At 50.3% G+C, this 25,522-nt stretch overlaps 2 protein-coding genes across 6 annotated transcripts in view; one reads left to right on the top strand and one right to left on the bottom strand.

The window, feature by feature from the left end:
- Positions 1 to 608, top strand: part of GARS1 (glycyl-tRNA synthetase 1) — a 39,498-nt gene extending 38,890 nt beyond the window's left edge. Inside the window, 1 exon segment of the mRNA XM_017877730.1 lies at positions 299 to 608. Within this exon segment, the coding sequence (XP_017733219.1) occupies positions 299 to 424 (126 nt within the window). The 3' untranslated portion in view covers positions 425 to 608.
- A 12,039-nt stretch (positions 609 to 12,647) lies between these two features.
- The window catches only part of CRHR2 (corticotropin releasing hormone receptor 2), a 47,861-nt gene continuing 34,986 nt past the window's right edge, over positions 12,648 to 25,522 (bottom strand). For 3 of the 5 annotated variants that reach the window (XM_017877340.1, XM_017877409.1, XM_017877481.1), the window contains 8 exons: positions 25,125 to 25,242; positions 22,751 to 22,904; positions 22,217 to 22,277; positions 20,612 to 20,684; positions 15,657 to 15,742; positions 15,309 to 15,444; positions 14,770 to 14,811; positions 12,648 to 14,320 (listed from right to left, as the gene is read on the bottom strand). In XM_017877340.1, coding sequence (XP_017732829.1) covers positions 14,180 to 14,320; positions 14,770 to 14,811; positions 15,309 to 15,444; positions 15,657 to 15,742; positions 20,612 to 20,684; positions 22,217 to 22,277; positions 22,751 to 22,904; positions 25,125 to 25,242 — 811 coding nt within the window. In that variant the 3' untranslated portion in view covers positions 12,648 to 14,179. The remainder of the gene's footprint in view (positions 14,321 to 14,769; positions 14,812 to 15,308; positions 15,445 to 15,656; positions 15,743 to 20,611; positions 20,685 to 22,216; positions 22,278 to 22,750; positions 22,905 to 25,124; positions 25,243 to 25,522) is intronic. The other 2 variants (XM_017877549.1, XM_017877611.1) reach the window with 2 other exon arrangements.

Genomic DNA, 25,522 nt, shown 5'->3' with positions numbered 1-25,522 from the left:
AGTGTTATGTAACTCCCTCACACGAGTTACTTGACTGACTCCTGTTTGTTCTAATAGTTAAATTTAATACACGTGAGGCAAGGGACATAGAGATTTAGAAAAGTTAGGAAAGGCTTTGTGGCAGAATTGAGTTGTCTGGGGGAACTGGTGGGCATTGTGGGCTAGAAGAAGAACATGAACCCATGCCCGGCATGACATTGTTTGGCTCTGTGTAAGGTTTCCTGAGTTCAGGATGAATCTTCCTCTTAAAAATCTGAACAAGTTGGTTGATACTTGGCTTCTCTCTCCTCGTCTCTAGGTCTCTGAGCTGCCCAGCATAGTCCGAGACCTAGGCAATGGCAGCACCACATGGGCTGATGTGGAGGCCAGGTATCCTCTGTTTGAAGGGCAAGAGACTGGTAAAAAAGAGACAATCGAGGAATGAAGACAATTTTGACAACTTTTGACCACTTGCGCTGAAAAACAAAACAAAACAAAACAAAAAACTCTTATCATGTCCACGTTACAAAAGAAAACAGCATTGTGATTACTCCCAGGGACTGTATTTTATCTTCAGTGGCTGCCTGATTTTACCCCCACAATTAAAGTTTGAAGGAATCCTGAACAAACTTATGATCTATTTGCTCGTGTTTTCACATTTTCAGCAAGGCTGTTTCTCCCACGTTTGGGTAGACATTCTCATGGCTTAATGTTAAACACAGTTAACACTTTTAAAAAAATTAACAGCTTTATTGGGATATCATTTACATACCATAAAAATAACCTGTTTTAAGTGTACAGTTCAATGATGTTTAGTATATTTACAGAGTTGTGCAACCACCACCACAAACCAATTTTAGAACATTTCCATCACTCCAAAAGTCTCATGCTCCTTTACCTCACTCCCATTCTAACCTCAGCCCAGGCAACCACTCCTCTACTTTCTGTCTATTGATTTACCTTTTCTATTCTTTATCTTTTTCTGAGAAAATGATGCATCGTGCAGATACTGTGACAACAGTCTCCAAGCAGATGAAATGACTTCTGGGAAAGACTGAGGCGAGGATGGGGTGGCAGGAGTGGCGCAGTGGAGGAGGCAGAGTGCTGGAGTGGAGCTTTAGGACTGCTAACCCCACTGCAGATTCTCCAGGAGGGGAGGGCCTTGACAGATTTGCCTTCTATCTTAAGGCATGCTTGTACTCAGCTCCACTGGTAACCGGGAAATCATTAAGCTCCTGATACTAGGGGAACCCATCTGTCTCATCTGATTTAGCAATTCCTATCACAGTGTCTTGATTCTAGGCTAGTAGTTTTGACTCAGGTTTTAAGGTGCTTTACTTCTTTTATGTTTTTGTATAGAAAACTCAGAAGACTATGCTTATTTGTAAGGGAAAAATTCAAGGGTGTGTGAACTTAAGCAGCTATTTATTTCCAGAGCTACTACCGTGTCTAGTGTCCCCACTTCCTCCCCCACAGTATTGGATAGAGGAGTGGTGGTCTCCAGTGTGCCCTTTTGTCTCTGGTGTGAAGAACAATTGAAGTTGTGATTTCTTAGATGTAAAGTAGGAATCTCCCAGGGATTTCCCTCATTTGTATCTGATCTCCAGTGGTGCCTACTGCAGTGCTGTACATAGTAGGTCTTCAATAAATAGTCTTTAGATGAGTCTTAAAATTTTGAACAGACTTCTTTTTTGAACAAACCTCTTTGGAAGGAAAGCTTTACACTGAAGCTTATTTCTCTTCTGTCTCATACTTTTGTGAGCATTCATTATTAAATTAGAAGGAGCCAGATTTTAAATAAACTGAGTTTTCATTTTCTAGAAAATGAAATCCCATTTTCTAGGGATTTCTCTCACTTCAAATTCCATATAATATAGCTTGTAACTGGGCATATGTTCTAGCAGCTTTACATTGGCAGGGGGCTGCCCTAACTTTGCATTTATTTACTTCCTTTTACAGCAGGTACCTCCATAGTCAAACAGTCACCACAGCCTCAGACATTGGTTTAAGCTCATTAACAAGGAAGGATACATTAAATACACAGTGACATTTGCCTATCAGATTGGTGCCAAAGTAGTTGCGGTTTTTGCCATTAAAAGTAATGACAGGCTGGGCGCGTTGGCTTACGCCTGTAATCCCAGCACTTTAGGAGGCCAAGGAGGGTGGATCATCTGAGGTCAGGAGTTCGAGACCAGCCTGGCCAACATGGTGAAACCCCTCTACTAAAAATACAGAAATCAGCTGGGCGTGGTGACACATTCCTGTACTCCCAGCTACAAGGGAAGCTGAGGCAGGAGAATCACTTGAACCCAGGAGGCGGGGGTCACAGTCAGCCAAGAACGTGCCACAGCACTCCAGTCTGGGCCCAGAGTGAGACTGCATCTAAAAAAAGTAAATAAATAAATAAATAAATAAATAAAAATAATGACAAAACCTGCAATTATTTTTGTGCCAACCTAATACTTTGGATCATAAAGGAATTGGAAGCAAACCTCTCTTCCTTTTCACTGACAAATACATTTGTCGTGAGGTGGAGGCTGGATATTGAATCTGCAAGCCCTCTTTTGTTCTTTCCCCTGGGTAGCAATGCGTGATTTCTCCTGGAACACTTGCTCTAAAGCGGGTCTCTCAAGTGACTGATACCTGAGTGAGGGAGATGGGCCAGCAGCAGAGCTCTCTGGTTCTGTCTGTACCATATTTGCTTGACTTTAAGCACAAGAGGTTGAAGTGCTGTTTTCTAAATTAAGAGACTCTTTACACATGAGTTTGCGTATGCATATGCACACACTTCTGTTCAAGCCCAATGTGTATTTAAAGCATGGGTCTTTCTGGCTTAATGCTCTTTGAGGCGTTTTAATTTATTTATATACCTGTATTTATCGGACTGTAGGCTAAACAAGAGCGAGATAAATAGCATTGTATCTTGGAGAAGTTACTCCTGTTTATTACCTCTCCCAAAAATAGTGATGGGGGAAGGTCAGATTCTAGCTAATTTCCGTGGACTGTTATGTAAGAACACAGGAATTAGGTTTTTAATACTTAGGTTGGAATTCGGGGCATTCAGTCAAATGCAATGCGGAGTTACTTCTAGAGAGGCTATCAGTGCCTGGTTTCTGCAGGAGTCCACCACCTTAATGTTGCTCAACAGCTCATTAACAGCAAAATAGTGACTATAGATGGTGTTCCAGAAAAGGAATTCATCACCAAGTCTAAAGAACATGGAAATGATCTTACTGTTTTCATGAGCTGGTACTAGAGATGTCAGACATCTCAAGTTCTTTGTGATAAGAACTTGCAAAATCATTGTTTTCATTGTAAGTCACATGAAATACATTCATTCTAGACCTTTATTTACTACTCCCTTAACCAATGTAATTGCAGGGTAATGGCAGCAACTATCTTAGTCAGTGGAGTCTATTCCTTGAGAGGGCTGGATGCCCTAGAGATAAACCCAAATTATCTCTGGTTATAGTTGCCCTGAAATAAACCTTCTTTCCCAAAGAAAAACAATTACCTGTATCTCTTGGGCTGGGCTAGGATGGAGAGGCTTTGAGAGCATTGCTTGCACCGGCATCTTTGCTGATAGTCTGACAACGTTTAAGGCAGGTGTTTGTGGCATTTGGCCAACATCAAAGTGAAATTTAGTTGAAGATTCAGTAAGTAAGTGGATGACTAATTTTGCTGTGCCTCAATGTTCACATGTTGTTGCCTTTTGAATAATTCTTGGTTATTGAGCTGCCTCTAAGCAGTAATTGTGTTAAGGCTGTGTGGATGTCTGGAGGAATGTCTCCTCTAGAAACTGGGATGTGATTTGGGAGTATCACCATGGGTTGCCTGAGAGGCACAGCCTGCAGCTTCACCCTCCTGGCTAAGAGCCCCTTCACTCTTGCTGCTGACATGCACCCCTCTTGCTGGATGGGCTGTCTTCCTTGCGTGTTGAAGGACACACCTTTGAAAATCTGTTGCCTCAGTAGAAGATGTTGGGGCAGTGGTTCTCAACCCTGGCCGCACATTAAAGTAACTTGAGCTTTAAAACAATACTCATGTCTGGGCTCCTCCTTAAACCAATTTAATGAGTTGAGGGTGGGGCCTGGCCATCAGTATGTTAAGTCCCTTAGGAGAAACACCACGACCACTGTTGGCACCTTGTGAACTTTGTAACCGTGTGAGAGGCTGGACCCGTTGCTCTCTCAAAAGGGGTTTCCTCTGAGAATATGAATTTGTGGGACATTGTATCCAGTGAGACAATTAGAGAAGTAGATGTGAGGGTGGGGAAGTGAGCAGTAGGATTTCTGTTTTCCGGGGGAATTTTAGGGAACCTTATTCTTGCTGGATGAGGTTGGTTGTGCCAAAGAGCAGAGGGGTGCTGTGAGCTCTGGGCCGGAAATAAAGTAAGCTGGCTTCTTGTCCTGACTCTTCTAGTGTCTGACTCTTCTAGTGTCTGAACCTAATGGTAGTTTCAGGAGCTTGATGCTGGGAAGAGAGCCCTTCTCTCTTTGGGAGCCAAAGCTCTCTGCCCTCCTTTTTTTAATGTGCAAGACTTAGTGCAAAGTGAGCCTGCATAGAATTTGCCAGCCTATGCCTGTATTTGTTGGGTCTTAAAACTCAATCACCAATAATTAGCACAAAAGCAGTTATGCTAACTGAAACAATTTAGGCAAGTTAAAACCTTTTTTGGCTCATCAAAACTCACTGTTGTGCATCTAAGTGTGAACTAATTGACAGTGAGATTAAGTACAATGAAATTGTGGGAAAGAAAAAACCCACTGGCAAGCTTTAGAAAGTCTTTATTAATTTTTTTTTTTTTTAATTTGAGCCCAGATTTTCCATTTTTTTGTCCAGCCTGTCAACTCCACCTCCACCAGAATCGGGCCACTTCTCACCACCTTCATGGCCACCAGCTTGGGGCAAGCCGCCATCATCACCCATCTGGTTTATTGCAAAAGACTTGTCTGAACTCCCTGCTCGTGCCCTTGCCCCTTCATCAGCAGTTTTCCACCTGGCACCAGAATGATTGCATTGGTCCTCAGAACTCAGTGGCCTTTCTTGCCTTTCTTTCTCTTTCTTTCCCTTCCTTCTTTCCTTCCTTCCTTCCTTCCTTCCTTCCTTCCTTCCTTCCTTCCTTCCTTCCTTCCTTCCTTTCTTCTTTCCTTCCTTCCTTCCTTCCTTCCTTTCTTTCTCTTTCTTCTTTTTCTTTCTTGTTTCTTTCTCTTTCCTTTTCTTTCTCCTTTCTCTTTTTCTTTCTCTCTCTTTCTTTCTTTTTCTTTCTTTTCTTTTTTTTCTGTCTTTTCCCCTTCCTTCCTTCCCTCCCTCCCTCCTTCCTTCCTTCCTTCCTTCCTTTTCCGTTCTTTTTCGTTCTTTCTTTTTCTTTCTTTCAGATGAAGTCTTGCTCTGNCCTTCCTTCCTTCCTTCCTTCCTTCCTTCCTTCCTTCCTTCCTTCCTTCCTTTCTTCTTTCCTTCCTTCCTTCCTTCCTTCCTTTCTTTCTCTTTCTTCTTTTCTTTCTTGTTTCTTTCTCTTTCCTTTTCTTTCTCCTTTCTCTTTTCTTTCTCTCTCTTTCTTTCTTTTCTTTCTTTTCTTTTTTTTCTGTCTTTTCCCCTTCCTTCCTTCCCTCCCTCCCTCCTTCCTTCCTTCCTTCCTTCCTTTTCCGTTCTTTTTCGTTCTTTCTTTTTCTTTCTTTCAGATGAAGTCTTGCTCTGTTGCCCAGGCTGGAGCTCAGTGGCGTGATTTCAGCTCACTGCAACCTCCGCCTCCCCGGTTCAAGCAATTCTCCTGCCTCAACCTCCCAAGTAGCTAGGATTACAGGTGCCTGCCACTGCCCCCTGCTAATTTTTGTGTTTTTAGTAGAGATGGGGTTTCACCATGTTGGCCAGGCTGGTCTTGAACTCCTGACCTCAGGTGATCCACCCACCTCAGCCTCCCAAAGTGCTGTGATTACAGGTGTGAGCCACCTCACCAGTCCAGCTTTTCTTGTCCTGCAAGAATAACATGTGGATCTACACCCACTCCCCTGCCAACCACCCCCCATGCTGGCCCTTTTCCAGTGACCCCAGCATGCCCAGGACAGGACCTTGGTACTCAGTGAATTCTCTCTGCCCGCAGTGCTTCCTCCAAAGATGAGGTTTCCACAACCACTCTCTCATCTCTGGATGTCATTCAGTAGTCGCCTAAGGCCTTCCTCAGCTGCTTCATCTGAAGTTTCAACATGCTCTGCAAACCCCCAACAACCCCCACATTCAGACACATCCCTTTCATAATCACCTTCCTTGTTTTCTTTTTCCTCTTGAGCACTAAACACTTTAAAAGTATTTTACTTTTTTAATTTGTTTAATTTTTGGTCTCCCCATTAGAATGTAAGTTCCATGAGGACAAGGATTTGGGTGTGTTTCGTTCTTGGCTGTATCCTCAGTGCCTAGGGAAGTGCCTAGCAGTTAGTAAGTCCTCAGTAAATATAAGAATGACTTAATGAACGAATGAATCTTTCCCTGCAGGGCAGCTCTACGTTCCATATTTTGGTATAAAAATTGGCTTGCTTAGAAACGGCTACTCTCACACACAACTCACTCCTTGGCTCAAGCCCCACGTCTGTACTCTGCAAAAGGCCTGCAGCCACTGAATGCTTGGGCACGAAGGCAGGTTTCCAAACTTAGTAGAAGTGGTGCCCTTTTTAAAGGAAACAAGACCTCAAAAGCCTCTGTAGTACGCCAGGAGTCCCCATTTTGAGAAATTTTAGCTAATGTTGTATACTTACTCTAAGACCATCTTCCATTTGACACTGTAGGAGAGGTAACTGGTAAGCATTTTTAAAGATTATCACTAAAATAAAAGTAAATTTAAAAATCTTTATAACACTGGTGGACTCTGAGAAGAGGTTCCATGCAGAGAAACTGTAAGACTTTAAGGTCTTTTAGACACAAGAGTTCCTGGGCTGGTTGAGGCCTCCTGAAAGGAACAGTAACACTGGGTAACTGATATTGGCAACTCGGGGTTGGACCAGATGTGGCCCTGCCTTCGAACCCTTCACGACCTGACGGTGAGCTCTAACCTCACATACAGCGAGGGTGGCCACTGAGGAGGCTTGGCCCTGGGCCCAGAAAGGTGACGTCGCCCCATGCAGTGGGGAGGTGGGTCCCGTGGGAGTCACGGCGAGCGCAGGGCCTTGTGAGCACTCCTGCAGCCTGTTCACATGTGGGTCCATGCCTCCCAACATGTGTTTCAGGGGGCCTGGGGTGGGGCATCTAAAACACAGCCAGGCCTGAGCACCACCAACTTAGGGAATTCTTGCTAGCTAAATGAGAGTGTTTTAATTTTATCTTGATGTTAGGGGCTTATAAACTTGGGTCTGTAGTTCCTTCAAGGATTTCTGTAGAGATGTCATGCTCTATTTATACCCATCTGTGTTTTTCTAGGGGAATGGATGTATCCCGTCTCCAAGGGGTCAGCTGCCCAACTGAAGTCCAGGTCTGACTGCAGGTCCTGGGGGCCGCTTTCCAGATGGAGCTTCTTTATGGGGAACCCCACCAGCATTGGCACCTCATTTCTTCAGATGCAAAGACCTTCACATTCAAGTCTGCAATGAAGGGGGAGGGGGTGGCCCAGGATCTTTCAAGCTGAAGGGTGAGATGGATCTGGAGACACCAGGCTGGGGTGTTAATTTGCTTAGGAATTGGGGGCCTCCATGGAGCACATGTGGAAAGTCCCCGAATGGCCAGAGGGAGTATGAATTCCCTTGTAATTGCAGGTACAGCATTTGGGCCAAGCAGGAAGCACAGGGAAAAGAGGTGGCTGCACGATGGCTCATGGGCCCCCCACTGGCTTTCCCCAGAGAACACCGGACTAGAACTGGGATTGAAGGAAGAGATAATGAGTCTTAGGATTTCTCCACCTTCCTGGGTGGAAGAGCCTCTGTGGGGTTCGTGATGCTTTATTGTTTATCATGGTGGGGCCTTAGAGAGCTAGAGAGGGCCTTACGTGGTGCTCTACAGAGCTAATGAAGAAGCACAATTAATTACTTTGTCGTATTCACAGCAGAAGCTGAAGGGTAGTTTTTTTCTGAAACTGGAATCATTAGCTCCTACTTGCCCCTGCTCAATCATTTGTCCACCAAGCAGACACTGAGACGGAACTCAGGACGTCTCTTCGGAAAATCCCTTCTACTCAGGTTCTCCTTTCCAAAGTGCAGTAGCTAACGTTCAGAATTTCCTATGGATCTGGCTTTCATCCTTCATTTATCCAAGCAGCATCTGTGGACCCTGCTGTGTACACAGACAAATGTGGGGTTTAAGTAGAGTGATCATATAATTTATTGTCCAGACCAGGACTCATGAGAGTGAAAGGTATGCTATTAATTACACCAGGTCACCGGAATCATCCTGGACTAACGGGGGCAAACCATGTCTCGTCCCAGCTCAGGGAACTGCAGAACTGCTGAAGGGCAGCCTGTGTCCTCTGCCAGTGGGAAGTCAAGAGCCATCGAGGCCTGGGGCCCCTTGGGATGAGGTTAATCTGGAGACAACTGCAGGAGAGTCTGCAGGGTGTGACGAAGGCCCTTCCACTCCCATCTGCTGTCACTCAGGTGAAGTAGAGAAGAGGTGATGCCCTCTGTCTGGAACTGGCCTCTGGGCTCTAGTAAGGGTAGGGTATGGAGCCACAGACAGATTTCTCCTGCTGTGCAAAGCCAATAGATCTCTGGGACTTCTTTGTGCCTTTGGTCATTCTTGTGGGTTAACCAGCTCTGGGTGGAACAAATAGGAAAGGCTGGTTTATTTAGTGAATGTTTCTAGGGTTTCTCTTGAGTGCAGAACTCTTGCTGCAGGCCTAAGAAACAGCATATGCCCCCTGGAATGACCAGCCCAGCAGTGGAGTCTGCAGAGACTGCTGAAGGAGCACCCAGAGGGGACACTTCTGACTAATGCATAGGATTTGCCAGGTGATGGTTCTGTGATGAGGGAGGCCTGCTACAGCGCTGTGTGGGAGGGCCTTGAGGCCTAAACAAAGAAATCCCTAAGAGGAAAATCTGGCAGAAACTCAGTCAACACAGGGCAGTGATGCCCTCTGCCCATTCCTCCTGCTAATTAACATGTCTAAGTGGCACAGCCCCCTCAGGAAAATTAGTGGCACCTTCAAGGCAGAGCCTGGAAGCCATCCTGGGCATATTGATGAGTAGATTCACATGTTTTCTTTCTTTTCCTTTTTTTTTTTTTTTTTTGAGACTGAACCTCACTCTGTCCCCTAGGCTGGAGTGCAGTGGTGTGATCTCAGCTCACTGCAACCTCCGCCTCCTGGGTTCAAGCGATTCTCTTGCCTCAGCCTCCCAAATACCTGGGATTACAGACGCGTGCCACCATACCTGGCTAATTTTTGTATTTGTAGTAGATATGGGAGTTTTACCATGTTGATCATGCTGGTCTCGAACTCATGACCTCAAGTGATCTGCCCACCACGGCCTCCCAAAGTGCTGGGATTACAGGCATGAGCCACCACCCCCGGCATCGCTGTCACTTTCTACAGCACATGGGTGTGTGTTGGAAAGAAGAGACAAGGGATGTGTCTTTTTTTGCTGGCCCACACCCCTGCTGTAAGAATCACCCGGGGCTTGTGAAGCGTGTGGATTCCTAGACCCCACCAAGCATGACTCCTGAAGCCTGCTGTGCAACATGCCACCTGGTTGCTTCCAGGTGTGCTCTCAGAACAGCGGCCCTGGCTGAAGGGGTCCCCCTGCTTCAAGTCCCTCCTATGCTCTCGGCCACCCCCACCACTGGTTCCACCTGAGGGAACAGCTGTTTACCGCCAAGCCCTCCCCGACCCTGGCTGAAATGTCACTCTAGGAAAGAACTCCCCTGGGCCTCCCAGCCCCAGGCCTGCCCCCATGCCCCATGACATGTGCGGGGGATTTTGTTCTCCTGAGCGTGCCATTTTCTAGTCCCTTCACCTGTCCCTCATAGGACAGCCTCCTTCCCATCCAGCTGCATCAGCACATGTCCCCCACCTGCCCAGGGCCTCTGAAGATGCTAGGGAAAGCACAAGCAGCACAGCTGGGCTTTCTTCCCTATTCTGTTTCTGGGGCATCCGGAAGTCCGGGCCTGCATGGGGGTGAAGGGGAAAGAAGTGGGGAGGACAGCTGAGGTCCTCATGCCTAGAAGCCAGCTGGCTTGGGGCCACTGTGGGCGTGGGCTAGGAGATGGACAGAGCAAGGGGCTGAGGACAGGCGCAGGCTGTGGGAGCCAATGTGTCTTTTGCCTGCCTTTTCCTTGTGCTGTTCTCAACCAGATTTTGAGTTTCTTGAAACAGGAACCTTGTCTTTCTGTTACTTCCATACCTGGCACACCCTGGTATTCTGTGAATGGGGACTGATGGAGGAAGGTGCGTGTGCCTCCCTCTCTGGGTCTCTGTGTGTGTTCCTGCAAGTCTCTCTGTGTTCCTGCCCTTGTGTCATTTCCATCTGGGCCTCCCTCTCTGTGGCCACGGGACTGTTGGCCTCCGTCTCTTAGGAAAGTCTGTACGTTGGAGGGACTTTGTGCGAGTGCCATGCCCCGCAGGTCTTGAGGCTTCAGGCCCTCGGGTAGCCCCTCCACCATGGGCCCTCCCAGCAGGGGACCCGGGAGAGAAATGCCATCCCTGCCATTCACCTCCTGCCCCACAGATGCTCCACCACCCACCACTCCTGCTGCCGTGTGTCATTTACCAGCTTCTACCCAAGCAGGTACTTTCTAGCCTCACTTTGATGATGACCCAGGGACTTGGAGCTGTGCTGGGGTCAGGACAGAGCCTGTTCATCTCTCTTGGAGTGGGGCCAAGAGGCTGGTGTGAGGACATGCAGCTGGCTCAGGTCTTCCCCAGTTGTGTAAATCAGGGTGGGTGAAAGGGTTAAACAGGGACCCTAAGAGCCCCCAAGATCTGGGTGCTGGAACTTGCCTGCTATGGAGAAGGAGAGTCTGCTAATGAGGCCACTTTCCAGGAAGGCCCGCTCCACGAGGTGCTGCCAGTGCCATAGCAGATGCTAATGAGGACTGGCTTGGCTTGAGAAACAGGTGCCTAATGAGCTTAACAAGTAGGGACCTAGAGAGATGGCCTAATGGCTCTGTTGGCATTTTAAGGGCAGAGCTCAGTGGGAGCCATAACCAGGAGACTGAGTAATGAGGGATTCAGGGCTGGGGTGGGACCAAGGAGGAGCCTCCTCTGAACTGGAGAGAGAGCATATTGAAGTGCCTGCTGAACAAAGGTTAGCAACTTTGATGCTTTTCTCAGTGTTGGCCTTGGCAGGCCTGGACTCCCAGCAGGGATCACAGGCCCTTGGTCCCTCCAGGGAGCAAAGGACAGTTGGCATAATGAGCCGGGGGCTGCGTTAAGAAGCAGTGATGAATGCCTGGGACTTGGTGCCAGGTTCTGCAGCGTCTGCTCCGATAAGCACCTGCTCACAGCCTCATCTGGCCACAGAAATCTCCAAGTGGCCTCTTGGGGGCCAAGCCATTTGCAGCTCGTTGCTCTACAAGAGCCCGGATGATGCTAACGGATGCGGCCATCATGCTGCCGCTGGGTGTGCAGTAAGACTGTCTAAGATACCCTGAGTTCTGAGTTCTGTCACTTGAGAAAATAAAATCAGGGCGCCCCAACCTGCCTGCCCTCTTGACAAGGGAAGCAGGGCTCACATTTAACCTGCAGTGCACTCCCACACAGCTGGTGGTGAGAAATGGAATGAGCTGATGACATGGGCACCCTAAGCCTACTGCAAGTCAGATAATGTTCAGTTCATCTTTTCCAGCCCAATTGAAAGGACACTTAATTAAACAGCCAGCTGATAGGTCATTTTGGTGGTAGATCACTATGCAGTTTTGACTGTACATCTCAGCAGGAAGATAGAGAACTGACTGGCAGTGCCAGATCATCTCCTGAATCGAAAACGCTTCTCAGCACAGCCCACTATAAACGGTTAAAAAGGAAAGGAATTGATGCTGAGTCCCGATTTATTCTAGCAATAAATATTCACCTAAAGATTCATGAGCCGTTAACTTCCTATCCATTTCATTGAGCTGTGTTTTCAATACATTTTCCTCTTTAGGTTTAACTAGTTACGTATAAAAACTTTAGGTATCTATGTTGTTTTAATCAGCGGCTTACTGTATTTTATATCAAAAATTAATTGTAATAATTCAACCCAGAAGATTATTGTAAAAACCCTTGAACCTTTGGTCATAGAAAATGAAATATCTTAATTTTAATTCATACATATATTGTGTGGCAGAGAAGTAAGACAAAGTGAGCAATAAAACACTTTGAGCCATAAAAGTAATGCATTAGTATAAAATTCTGTAGGGCCATGGAATGAAGCTACACATTAAAGAGGAAGGAAACAATATCACATTTCCCACAATTAAATCCGAGCTGACCAGCCTGAGCAACATGATGAGACCCTGTCTCTACAAAAAAAATACAAAAATTAGCCCAGCATGGTGGTGCATGCCTATAGTCCCAGCTACTGGGGAGGCTGAGCTGGGAAGATCACCTGAGCCCGGGAAGTGGAGGTTGCAGTGAGCTGAGATCTTGCCACTGCACCCTAGCCTGGGTGACAGAGTCTCAAAAAAAAAAAGGAAGACGAAGAGCTGAGTCAGGTGTTTTTAAAATAGATGAGGGTGGGTGTTAAATCACTGTGGTGTTCAGAATTCATTTGATATATTTTAAAGTGTTGCAGCAGTTTTATTTAAAGATGTAAATATTTACAAAATGACAGAAATCACACCTTTGAAGGTTTTAAAGCTTAAGTAAAATACTACATGTCAACTTAAAATGTGCAAGATAGAATACATGATTTTCAAAATTTATTTTTGTAGGGGTACCTAGAGCATTGGTTCCTTTTAGAAGCAATGACCTGATGCTTCTCCCTCCCTGACTCCTATGGCTCTGCTGCAGGGACATAGGGACGGAAGCCAAGCCCAGAAGCTGCCCCGGTGGTCGACTGAGGGGCCTTGTCTACCCTTCCCACCAGATTCCAGAGCCTTGGCCTTTGGGACAGGCCCTGGCTTGCTGGATGAGCTGCACACCTCCTCCAGGCTGAACCAAACTGCCCTTGGTTGGGGGCTAGGGCCAGGTATTAGCCCGGTTGGAGTGATAAGGGACAGACCTGCCTTCAGGTGCTTTGACCATAAAGACTCCAAACCTACTAGAGGTCAGAGAGAGAGAGAACTGGCCCGAGGCCAGGGCCCGAGTCCACTAAGGAAGATGGATGTGGCCCCTCAGACCCAGCCACAATCCTTGGCCCACACCACTCATTAGATGCCTGGGTGACTTGACCTGAGGGGAGGCCATTTTCAAGAGGCATGGTTTATTTCACAGAGAGCAGAGATGTTTCTGAAGGGGAGGCTGGAGGGTGAAAGGCAATGGGGTGTGAGTTTCAATCACTGAAGACATAGTTGGTTTCTGCTATTCCCATCCCATGCCTCCATCCTCCACGCCTCTGCTCCTCATTTTGCCCTGCATGATGCAACTGGTTGACCTAAGAATGTGGCTGCCCTGATGGCATCTTCCTCGATTCCCTAATCTGTGGACTAGGCAGAGAAGGGGTCTCCCAAGAGAGGAAGCCTGGCCTGGACACCTGCATCCTTCATGGAGCCCCTGAGGCAGGAGGATGGCTGGGGAGGGGACAGAGGAACAAGGGTGGGGCACAAGTGAGCCTCTCTAGGTGACAGCCCCTGGGATAAGGCAGTCAAATTGATCCTTTGCTCCAGCTGGCATACCCTACCCAGCTGCAGGGGCACCACTGAGTGTGGGGGCCAAGGGCTGGTGCAGGGCCACACCATCACCTGACTGCTGGCACCGTGAGTAGGGCAGGGGAGCCCCGTGTCTGCCACTATAAATAGCTGTGTGTATTGGACAGGCCCTTCTCTGCTCTAGGCCTCAGTTCCCTCTCTACAGTGAGGCTCTGGCCAGCGAGGCTGGGATGGGCAAATGCCTGCAGACATTTGACCGGCTCTTCTCAGGGGGTCCTGTGAATTCCCTCTGCTCCCTCTCGCACTGAACCTGGCGGCCCCCACTGGTCCCTGTCCCTTGGAGTCCCCCTTGGCTGCCGCACCCCTTCTTTCCTGCCAAGCTGGAGAGCTGGTCTCTCCCCTTCCATTTCCTGCCCCACCAGAGCCTGCCCAGCAAGGAGAATCCAGAGGAAGAAAGTGAAGAAGGACGGGGGAACTGCATAGGTGGGCGCATGAGGGGTCACACAGCGGCGGTCTGCTTGATGCTGTGGAAGCTCATCCGTGTGGGTGATGTAGGGATGGACATGGCCCGGGCCACGGGGACTCGAAGGGATTGATGGTCCTGCCAGCGGTGCCACCTCTTCCTCACAGCCGAGCGCACCTGTGGAGAAGGCAGAGGCTCAGCCGGCTCCCAGTGACCAACCCTGGGCTTCTGGGACAGCTTCCTTCCCTGCTGTCTGCTCTCATGGGTCGACTGCCACCCTCATGCCAAGCAATTGTCTGCTTCCAAAACCGAGGTCCTTCTCTGATGCTGTTGCCTCTCTCCAGGTGCCCCTTCCTTATCCTTCTCCTGGAGAGGCTTAACTCCACACCTCCTTTACTCCACACTGTCCTCCCAGATCATCCAGTTTCCTCTGGACACACTGCCTTCCCTTCCAAACTGGCTCCAGCCCCTGCAAGGAGGATTCCTGTTCCCCTAAAGCCAGGTGGTATCTCAAGCCTTCCCCTCCCTGGGACTCCTGCAAGGCTGGGCAGCACCACTGGAGCTGCCCTGGAGTGGGATCTGAGGACCTGGATATCTCAGGACCCCCCGCGGGCCTGGCCTCATACCTCTCCATTGAAGAAGCAGTAGAAGACAGACACAAAGAAACCCTGGAGAGGAGGAAAGAAGGGAGTGATCAGTGACCTGCCTGCAGAACTGCTCTGCCTGGAGGGGTGGCACTGGGGACAGGATGGTGGGGGGAAGGCTGTGACCCAGGAACCCCTGGAGTCTGAGCTGGGTGGGGTCCTAGCCTCAAGGTGCAGATATTCCACGGTCCACTCTGAGTGAGCAGTGGCCACAGGCCTGGAGCCAGGCAGACTCCAGTCTCCTCAATATTGTGTGACCTGTCCCAGGGCATTTGGCCAGGCTGCCTGCATCCTCAGAACAGGTGCTGTGACAGAACAGGTGCAGGCTGGTAGGACCCAGATGCAGGCTGCGTGGGGATGACGGACCAGGCTCAGGCTGAGCGCGTACGGGCTTCTAACTCTATGGATGTAACTGAGCCACGGGTGTGCCAGTCCCGTGGGACCATCTTAATGAGGGCATGGCTGCCACAGCAGCCTCAGGAAAGCTCACTGTGGGGCCCTCATCTGGTCATGGGCCCCACCTGGAACGACTGCAGGAAGGAGTTGAAATAGATGAACACGATCTGCGACAGGTCGTCCTCCCCAGGATTGACAAAGAAGAGCATGTAGGTGATGCCCAGGAGGGGCAGGAGCACCAGGGTGGCCTTCACCGCCTTCCTGGGGGCAAGAGGTGGACACAGGTCTGAGCCCATGCGGCAGGCAGGGCCTCACCTTGTGGGATGGCGGGAGACACTGGCTGTGTTTCTTCTGGGAGCTTGAGCGAGCTCCCTGGGTGAGGCCTGGAGCAGAGGGCTCTGCCAGGAAGCAGGGGGACAGCCCAATGACCTCCTCCTCTCCCCACTGTGGGGTCAAAGCACCCCCTCACGTACCTGTACTGGATTGTCTCGGATGTGGTGGACGCACGTAACTTTGTCATTAGGATCCTGACGATGTTGAACAGAAATATGAAATTGATCTGGAGGGAGGGCGGGCATGGGAAAGAGAGGAAAGGAAGGAGCACGTGTTTGAGATAAGCCGAGAGGCAGCCCCTTCCCCGCAGCCCCTGGAAACCCACGTCCCATGTACACACCTATCCTACCTGTCCCCCTAGCACCTGCCAGCATCCCAAGGCCTGTGCTCCTCCCTCGCCAGGATGGGGAGACAGCCCATTTTCCAAGGCCTGCATCTCCAGCCCGGGCTTGAGGAGGAAAGGCGGCAGCCTCTGTGGGTGGTGACCGAGAGCACGGGGCACGCCCTCCGAGGTTCAGAAAGCCCCCGACCCTCTCCCCCGCATAGGGACCCTACGGAAGCCCCTTCCCCTCTCTGTCCCTACTTGTTAACTGAGGGGCTCTCTGAGTCCCTTGCACTGTTACTGGCTCTAGGACGGCCTGAGGTCCTTCTGACTGAGGACAGCACTGCCCTGGTGGGGCAGACAAGGCCAGATGGAGGGATTAAGAACTCAGTTGCTGAATGAGTGATTCATCTGCCAGCATCCCCCTGTGCCCAGGAACTCCAGAGCCTTCGTAGGCACTCTAGACAGGGAAGATGGATGGGCTGCGGGGCTGGCTCTGAGGCCCCAGGAAGGGCCTCATTTATCTTCATTCTGAGTTTTCCCTTAGCACCAGAGCCTCCCCATCCAGCCCCTGGACCTGGAACTGGCCTGTGTGGCTCCCCAGTCACTCCCTGCTCGGTGTGGGTCCCTGTGGGCCTGCAAGTGTCTGTTCATCTGTGTCAGCTGTGACTGTGACTGTGTTGTCCCCTGGGAGCTGCGATGTGGGTCCATGGGTCTATCCTTTAAGCACTTGTGCAAGTGGGTTTGCCTCACAGAGCGTGTGCATGCGTGAGCGTGGATCTGGGGCCCAGGCACATCTGTGTTTCTTTTCACCTGCCTCCGAGCGTAGGTAGGCAGGCAAGGGAGTGTGTATCGGCCTGACACAGTGGAGCTGTTTCCTGGCAAAGTGCTCATGGGCCAGAAGGAGACACATGTTAGTCCATGGGTGTCTGCTGGCTCGTGTGCGCACACCCACTCACACACACACACACACACACCTCTGAGGATCTGTCTAGAAAATCCATTCGTTCTTAAGCTTGGGCTGGGCCCTTCCAACCCTCCCAAGTTCTGAATCCTGGCTAGGAGAGGAGGGACACAGGATCCAGGCAGATATCCTGAGACTGTCAACCCTGTAGCCTCTGGATGCTCTCCACAAGCTTTCGGGTAGCCCTAGGGGCAGGGAGAGCTCACACCCCACCTCAGCTACTGCCTGCTGCCCTCTTACCACATAGTGGTATGGCCTGGGGGGTCCAAGGGAGGGCTGGGGGTGGAAAGCCTTCAGCGGGGCTGCCATGATCCGATACCCCCAGCTTTCTCCTAAGGCTCACCTAATTGCCAGCTCCTGGGTCTCCAGCATATTCCCCTGGATCATGGGACACAAGTCACCTTAACATATAAGTGAATCCTAATTTTCTCATACAAGTAATGCAAAGTATTTGACCTTTTCTGATTCTTCCTGACTTCCCTGAGAGTAGAAACTGTTGGAATCAAAATATACTCTCGTTTCTGCCACATTTTCTTGAATTCAATATTAATCTTTGGACATCCATCAACCCACTAATCAGTTCAATTATCCACCCACTTTTATTCATCCATCCATCCATCCATCCATCCACTTACCTACCAACCAATTCATTCAATTACCCACCTACTTTTATCCTTCCTTCCTCCCTCCCTCCCTTCCTTCCTTCCTTCCTTCCTTCCTTCCTTCCTTCCTTCCTTCCTTCCTTCCATCTATCCACCTAGCCAACAACCAATTCAATTACCCACCTACTTTTATCCATCCATCCATCCTTCCTTCCTTCCTTCCTTTCATTCACCTAGCCAACAACCAATTCATTCAATTACCCACCTACTTTTATCCATCCATCCATTCTTTCTTCCTTCCTTCCATCCACCTAGCCAACAACCAATTCATTCAATTATCCACCTACCCTTTTATCTATCCATCCACGCACCCATCCATCTACCCATCCATCCACCTACCCAATAACCAATCCATTCAGTTATCCACCTACTGTTTTATCTGCCCATCCAGTGGCCCATCCATCTATCCATCCATCTACCTAGCAACCAATTTATTCAATTGTCCAACCGCTATTTTACCCATCTACCCATCCATCTATTCAGTAAACAAGTGGTTCCTGAGCGCCTCTTGGCTATAGGGCCCTGTTTCTTGTGCTGAGGCAAGGTTAGGGACAGGGTTGAGTGTGGAGCATCTGGGAGACAAGGCCTTGTCCCCATCCTTACACTTGGCAGGCATTTAGTTCTGTGGCCCCACTCATCTCAGCTTGGGTCTATGTAACCTGAAAATCCTTCTTTCCTTTGAGCCTGTTTCCCAGCCTCCCACTTCACACCACCACAGGCACCTTCCTCTCTCTCCAGGGAGCCTTCTGGTCACCCTGCCCACACTGAGCTCTCCAACTTTCCATTCTTGAACTCCACCTCCCCATTAAAAACACACTCCAGTTCTTTAGTAAGAACTGTCTATTGTACCCTGTCCTTGTTCAGCCTGTTTCTGGTTTTATTTAATTGTTCATTCATTCAATGAATCAATGGACCGTGTGTCAGCCTCTGAGCCAGGCATCCGCGATGGGGAAGTGGACAGGCAGTCAGAGCCCCTGCTTGCAGAGGGCTTGTGGCCTAGCTGGGGGCCTGGAGGGGTTGGGGTGGGGGAGATGACACCTTTCCTAAGGTGTCAGAAAGGCCTGGAGAAATGGCGGATGGGCTAAGAACTGAAGATAAGCACCCCCCCGCCACAACAAATGAACTGAAGCACCAAGTCCTAGTCTCATGGCTCAAATTTTGACTGTTCCAATTTGTAGTTGTGTGGCCTTGGGCAAGTTGCTTAACCTCATGAGCTCCTGCTGCCTTGTCTACCTCCAAGGGGGCTAACCACAGAGCTTGCCTTAGAAGATTAGCACAATACTCACAGAGAGCACTAAGACCTGTGTCTGGCCTAGTGACTGCCAGTCCTTTCCCATGACACCAACAGTGACAACACCAGCAAGAAGTCAGGTTTCCTGCAAGCTCAACCACCTGATTCACTTCTCAGAACCAGAAATAAGTATCTCTTAGCAGCAGAAATGCAGCTGTGAACTGCTGGGGAGTGTAAGGATGGCAGGAACGCCAAGCACGTGTCCAACTTCGAGGACAGCAGGCAGATGGTGGGGACAAAGCAGGAGATCTGTCTTTGAGCCTCAGCTGTGCTAGCTATTAGTGGTGACCTTGGGCAAGCCAATTCATCTCTCTCGGCTTCTTCATCTGTAAAATGGAGAGCATAACCCTACTTCTTTTAAGACTTGAGCGTGCAAGGGTTGGAAATAACGTAGATAGAGCTTCTGGAAGGGCTCAGCTTGGAATCTGGAAGCCCCTGTTGATGCAAAGAGCTGGGCCCAAAGGAAAGAAGGAAAGGGCTTATGAGCACAGACGCCAGGGTGGAGCCAAAGAAGGGGTCTGGAAGAGGAAGCAGGGAGCTGGGTCTTGACACTGAGCTCTTGCATTCCTCGCCTCCTTTTCTCTTGGCATTTCCTCACCACCTGTCCAACATCTTTACAGCTGGGGCTCACTCTCTGGCACCATTGGTCCCTCATCCAGGCCAGCCTTCCTTGGCTCCATCCCAAGCTCATCAAAAGCCTTATTCCTCCAGGATGGCCCTTGGCAGCTGGTTGGGAAGAAATGGATCTCATGGGGTTTCTGTTCACACTGAGGGGTGAGTGACTCACCACAGCTGGGAGTCCAAGGACAATCCTACTAGCTGCTGACAAAACCTGGTTTCTGCCTCTGAAGTGAACCAAGCCCTGACAGTGGAATTTCCAGCAGTGGGGTGAAAAACCTTCCTAGTTGTCATCAGTTCGCATATATCAAGGACACTCCAAAGATGGAGGTCAAATGAAACCCAAAGTCACAGAAAAAGGAGAGTAAGAAAATAAAAGAGATACATAATAATTGTCTCCAAGGTAGACAAAAGAAAGCCCCACCAGGCACCTTCTGTGTGCAGGAGGAGATGGCACTCTTGCTGAGTCTCCCAGAAGGTACTGTGGCCCTTTAAGGAAGCCGGTACATACAGGAGCCTGAAATTACTGAGCCTGAAATAAGTCTTACGTAAATGCCAATTTCTTACGGGGCTTTTATGTATGTCGTTCTTTCTCTCTCTCTCTCTCTTTTTTTTTTTTTTTTTAAGGTATGATATATAATGGGTTCCTTTTGCAGAATGCAGCCTCTACTTAAACTCTCCCTTAATTAAAGCTCTTTGTGGATTAAAGATGTGTGGCAATTATACCTTAGATGCAAATACATTTGGCAAAGGGTGGGGAGCTGGACAAGGAACAATTGCTCATTATGCTTCATCCCAGTATTCTCCACTCCAGGCTGGGGGCGGTGGGCTGGACCCAGAGAGGGTCGCTGGGTGCCGAGGGGAACGTAGGTCTGGAATGAACAGAAGTCTGCACACTCTTCTGTTGTCACCAGCTGCCTGCTCACCTGGCTATCTCAGCATTGTACAGTGTCAGACCAGGAGGGCACAGGAAGTCTACCCATTAGATCCTTTCTCCTCCCAGAGAAAGAGCCCTGAGGTCACCAGTGTGGTGCAGGGCTGTACCAGGGCATCGAGCGTGAGGAAGGGAAGGCTGGGTGGTGCTGGGGCACAGGGTGGCATGGACAGGGTATGGGATGGCATATAGAGTGGGTGCGCAGGGCCACCCATGCCACATCTTTGCCACTGTGTCTGCCGGGGGGAACCCTCCGCTGTCCTCCTGTCACCCAGCCCCATCCCAGCCACCACTGAGGACCTACCAGGAGCACGAGAATGATGGGGCCTTGGTAGATGTAGTCCACCAGGTCACCAGGCTCCTTGCCAAACCAGCACCTGTGAAGATGGGGTGGCTTTAGGGGGCCTGCTGAGCTGGAACTGAGGGAATCCCCCAGACTTGGGCCCAGGGTCCTCCAGCTTTACCCTTCCTGAGACCCAGCCTCCAGGACTGCCCCTTCCCAGAAAGCCCTGGTGGAAATACCAGCTCCACTGACCACCCTCACCCACCCAGGCTGTCTTTTGCTCTACACGGTGGGTCTGATCTCCCCAGCCAGATTGAGGACAGGCCATGGGTTTCTTGCTCCTCCTCTCCTGCCTGCCCCATTGCAGCCTGCTAGGCACAGGACTGGGCATGTAGGAGGCATAGGGAGAGCTGGGCTCCCTCTTGCTGGTCCACGGCCAATTGCGTTAGGCCACCTGTTCCCATATTGCTTGAAACCTGCTGTTCTGTGTGCCAGGCACTCACTCGGCCACACAAAGCAGCAGATGTGGAAGTGGAGTCTTCCTACCTCCAGCCTGGGATTTTGTGTCTTTGAGCCAACACTTGTTCACCCAGTGAAGGGAGCTGCTGGCTGGCTGGCCTCACTGGCTGCCAGAGGCTTAGTTCATTCTCTGGGGATGCTGGTCAGGAGAAATGCTTTAGGGTCTGGGTCGGCCAGCAACTACTGCACCACAGGGAGGGGCCCTCAACTTTGGGGAATTCAGTCCTCTGAAATCTTGGAGGTCATCCAGTGCAGACCTGCCGCAGATAGGATTCTCCCTATCTTCCAGGGTTTCTGGTCTCTGCTTGGACACCTCCTTTGACAGGAAGCTCACCACCTACCAAGGCAGCCCTCTTCTTCTTGGGTAGCTTTTGCTCTTACAAGCTCTTCCTAATGTTGAGTTCCTGGAACTCTACCCCATTCTTGTCCCCACTCTGAGGACAGATCCCCTCTGCTCTCTCCAGGCTCTGAGACAGACCCCTCGAAGATCTGCATACAGGCTGATGTTCCCCAGTCCCCACTGCTCTCAGTTGGTGACACTCGACTTCCGGGCTGCTCCCTGGCTGACCCATGGCCAGAGTTGCTGTCATTTGGGCTGTGGTTCAGCATATCACAACCTGTGGCATAGGGAGAACCTCAGGATGGGACACTGCACCCAGGCATAGACTGGGACTTCAGAAAAAAAAAAAAAAAAAAAAAAAAAAAAAAAAAGCTCTGTTAAATGCTCATGGACAGCTCTGGATGTCCTGTGCAGCCTTGGCCCCTTCCACATACCCCGGGCCAGAGCTGCCACATCCAAGTCTGAGGAGGTCTTACAAAGACCAAAGGGGGCGTGCGTGGCACGGAGGTGGGGGTGCGGGGAGGGGCCGGGGAGACACTGCAAGGAACCATGATTCCTAACTTAATTCAGCAAAGTTCCTTGAGCCCTACTACATGCGTACCTCTGAGTGCAGGGCTATTTTTTTCAATTTAAGGACAACAGGACAGTGAATCTGTCTAGGTGTGGCTACAACTCCTGCTCCACGGCTTGGCCAGAGCCCAAGGCTGACCTTTCCTAACACCCCCACCCTTCCCCCATGAGCCCCCATAGCTGGCCCATCCACTTACTGTTCATTCTCATAGTAGAGCTTGCTGATGGCCCAGGTGATGATGATGGGACAGGGGATGCCTGAGAGAAGGACAGACTTGGGCTGCAGGAGACCGATGGTCAGGGACCTTCTTGTAGGACATATCATGGAGGACCACAATGGGGCTGGGATCATGTTTTTACTCTTCCAACAGCAGGCTACCCATAACCCCAGGGGTGCTCTGTCCCTCGACCCCTGGCCCATGTCCCTGCCCCTCTCTCCAAGCAGGGATGCGTGATTTTGTGATAGAGTAGAGCCAGCCAGTTTCTGAGCCAGAGACAAAGGCCTTGGACAGGTCCTTCCTGGCAGGGGGAGAAGAGCTATTTGAGGAATATCCTTTGGAGGGATCCTTTGCTTGTTCCTCACCAGCGTGGAGGGAAGTAGCTGCATCCGCAGGACTGGGCTGGGGGTGGAGGGCAGGCCCGGGCTCTGGTCCTTGGACCCAAGATGAAGGGAAATGGCCTGGTGAGAAGTCCTCCCCCCAACTAGGCCCTGCTGCCCCCAGGACCCTCACACCATCCGATGAAGAGGAAGAACCACTTGCGCAGGCGCTCGGTGGAGTAGGTCATGACGATGGCCGTGTGCAGGTAGCAGCCTTCCACAAACATCCAGAAGAAGTTGGTCACCACGAAGTAGTTGAAGATGGTGGTGATGCAGCGGCACCAGATCTGTGTGCAGGGCACAGGCTGTCAGGAGGTTGCTCAGGGCCTAGGCAGGACATACCCATCCCCAGGCAGGGCAACAAGACACAGGGCTTCCCAAAGGGGGTTCGTGAACATGCCATCAAATACCAGTGAACCTCACTCTGAAAAGCCTCATCCTTCTCCAGTGCTCTTTCACTCTTTCAGATTAAGTTAAGGTGCCATTCTCCACTGGGGCCAGTGTGCTTTTTTAACTTCTCTCTAACTCTAATTTTTCTTTCTATTAAAGAGAAGAAGAGTCTGGCTCTGAGCTTTCTGTAGACAGAGGCTGGAATTCAACCATCTTGTTGTATTTTCATTTTAGTTTTTTTGAGTCATTTTCAATCCATAGCAAGTCAGATCTGCTTCCTTTTAGGGATGGGATATGGAATTTCATTTAGAAAAAAATGAAAAAAAAAAAGTGAGTAAAGTGAGTCAAGGGTGTATGAAGTGGGGCTGCGGCCAGGGAGGAGATTCTCCAAAGACTCTGGGTTTGGGAACTTCTGGACTTGGCACAATCATTACTGGCTCTGGAGGGAAACTTGCAAAGGACACGGTTCCTAGCAAGTCACTGCCCCTCTCTGAACCTCAAAAAGTAACACTGCCTTCCAGGGTGGTTGAAGGAGACAGAGGATAACAAAGACAGGCACGAGGGTAGCTGTGTTGTGGCCGTGGTTGTGCCTGCTGTGGTTCCGTGCCTTCCCAGCAGAGGGGAATTTGTCCCTGTCCCTCTGAGTAAGGCTACCTTCCCCAAGCACAAAGGTTACCTTCCCAAAGGAAGCAGGGAGGGGAAGCCCCCGCCCCTCTAGAGCCACACAGTGGGCCACAGCAAGGCCAGGGTCTAGGCCTTGGGCTTCCACGCCAGAGCTCCTCTCAACAGACCCCCACCTGGTCATCTTCCCCACATGCTCATCTCCAGGGCACCCTGAGAGCCAAGGCTGGGACATGGGGAATGATGGAGCCAGCTGAAGATCTGGGGACCTGTGTGTCAGGGCCTCTGCTTCTGGCTCTGACAGCCCCGGTTCTTAGATAACCCTCCTGTCCTGAGCTGCTGGCTGCTTCTGGGCTTGCCTGCCCAGTCCCCGTGGCTGTCTTCTGGGCTTCCCTGCACAGCCTCCTGTGGATGTCTGTCTCCCTTTTTTCTGAGAAAGTCCTGCTGAGGTGGGAAGCTACCGAGCCCCTCCTCCCAACCCTACTTTTCCTCCATGGTTGATGATGTTCTATTAGCACAAGCCCACGTGGGAGCTGGAAGGCGCCCTCAACTTGAGTGAGCCTATTTGGTTCTGAGGCAAGGTTCTTTGTGGGATCATGTTAAGGATCACACCAGGCTGGTGTCTACTAAGGCACACGCCACCCAAAGGAAATGTACTGAGAAGTCTCTAATGGTGTGCCACAGGCTCTGCGATGGCCAAAACTAGTCTATACTTTTACAATGGCTTGGACACAGTACACAGCAATGCACAGAAATCCAGGGTGGACAGTTAGCATGTGGGATAGCCCCTTATGTAGAGGTACCATCACTGCATGTGACCTTGGCTAGTCACTTAACCTCTGTGAGTCTCAGTTTCCATGTCTATGTAATGAGGAAAATGATCCCTGCTAGTCTCATTGGGATTCAGAGAAAGCTCAACAGAGGTTAGTTCTAGCCTCTTTTTCTCAAAGGGGTCTTTGAGGACATCTGAATCCACAAGACGAGGAGTGGATTAGGATAAATGTGTCTGGAGTCAGCTTTGTGAAGCTTCCAGCCTGGCAGCTTCCTGCTCCTCCCAGCCCAGCTCTGGTGGGACAATGGCTAGGGTGGAGGTGAGCTCAGGTATGGTTTTGCACCTGAGCCACAGCCCAGATGACAGCATTCTGGCCATGGGTCAGCCAAGGAGCAGCCAGAAAGTCAGGTGTCACCAGCTGAGAGTAGTGGGGACTGGTGAACATCAGTCTCTGTGTGCAAATCTCCAAGGGGTCTGTCTCAGAGCCTGGAGAGAGTACAGAGGATCTATTCTCAGAGTGGGAGCAAGAATGGGGTAGAGTTGCAGAAGCTCAACATTAGGAAGAGCTTGTAAGAGTAAAAGCTGCCCAAGAAGAAGAGGGCTGCTTTGATAGGTAGTGAGTTTCCTGTCAAAGGAGGGGTCTAAGCAGAGAGCAGACAGAGAGATGGTGCCCCCAGAGCCCAGAGTCCCCCAGGTCTAGCCCCGAGTCTCCCCGAGCAGTGACCTCATTGCTCTCGTGCACTTCATGGTCGATGAGCTGCAGCAGGAACCACATGACATTTCGCAGGATAAAGGTGGTGATGAGGTTCCAGTGAATCACATTCCGCAGACAGCGGATGCTCCTGTGGGAGGTGCAGGTCAGGGGTCAGCCGGGGTCAGGGGTCAACTGGGACTGGGTTCACCCTGAGGCCAGGTAGAGACTCAGGGTGAGGGCAGGGCTGCACTAGGAGCCACTTCCCACCCATGGTGGCCACAGTGAGGCCTCTGAGTCCAGCTCCCACTCTGCAGCCCACATGCCTGCTGGTGATCTATGCCCTGGCACCCCACCCAAGCCCCCCCTTTCTCCACTGGCCCTTTTATCTGCTGGACCCCAGAATGGAGGTGAGAATGTCTGGGAGAGGT

Source organism: Rhinopithecus bieti, unplaced genomic scaffold (genome assembly GCF_001698545.2).
Source record: "Rhinopithecus bieti isolate Rb0 unplaced genomic scaffold, ASM169854v2 scaffold_429, whole genome shotgun sequence".
Taxonomy (NCBI): domain Eukaryota; kingdom Metazoa; phylum Chordata; class Mammalia; order Primates; family Cercopithecidae; genus Rhinopithecus; species Rhinopithecus bieti.
The sequence above is the reverse complement of the archived record's forward strand: the minus strand, read 5'-3'. Positions and strand labels throughout refer to the sequence as shown.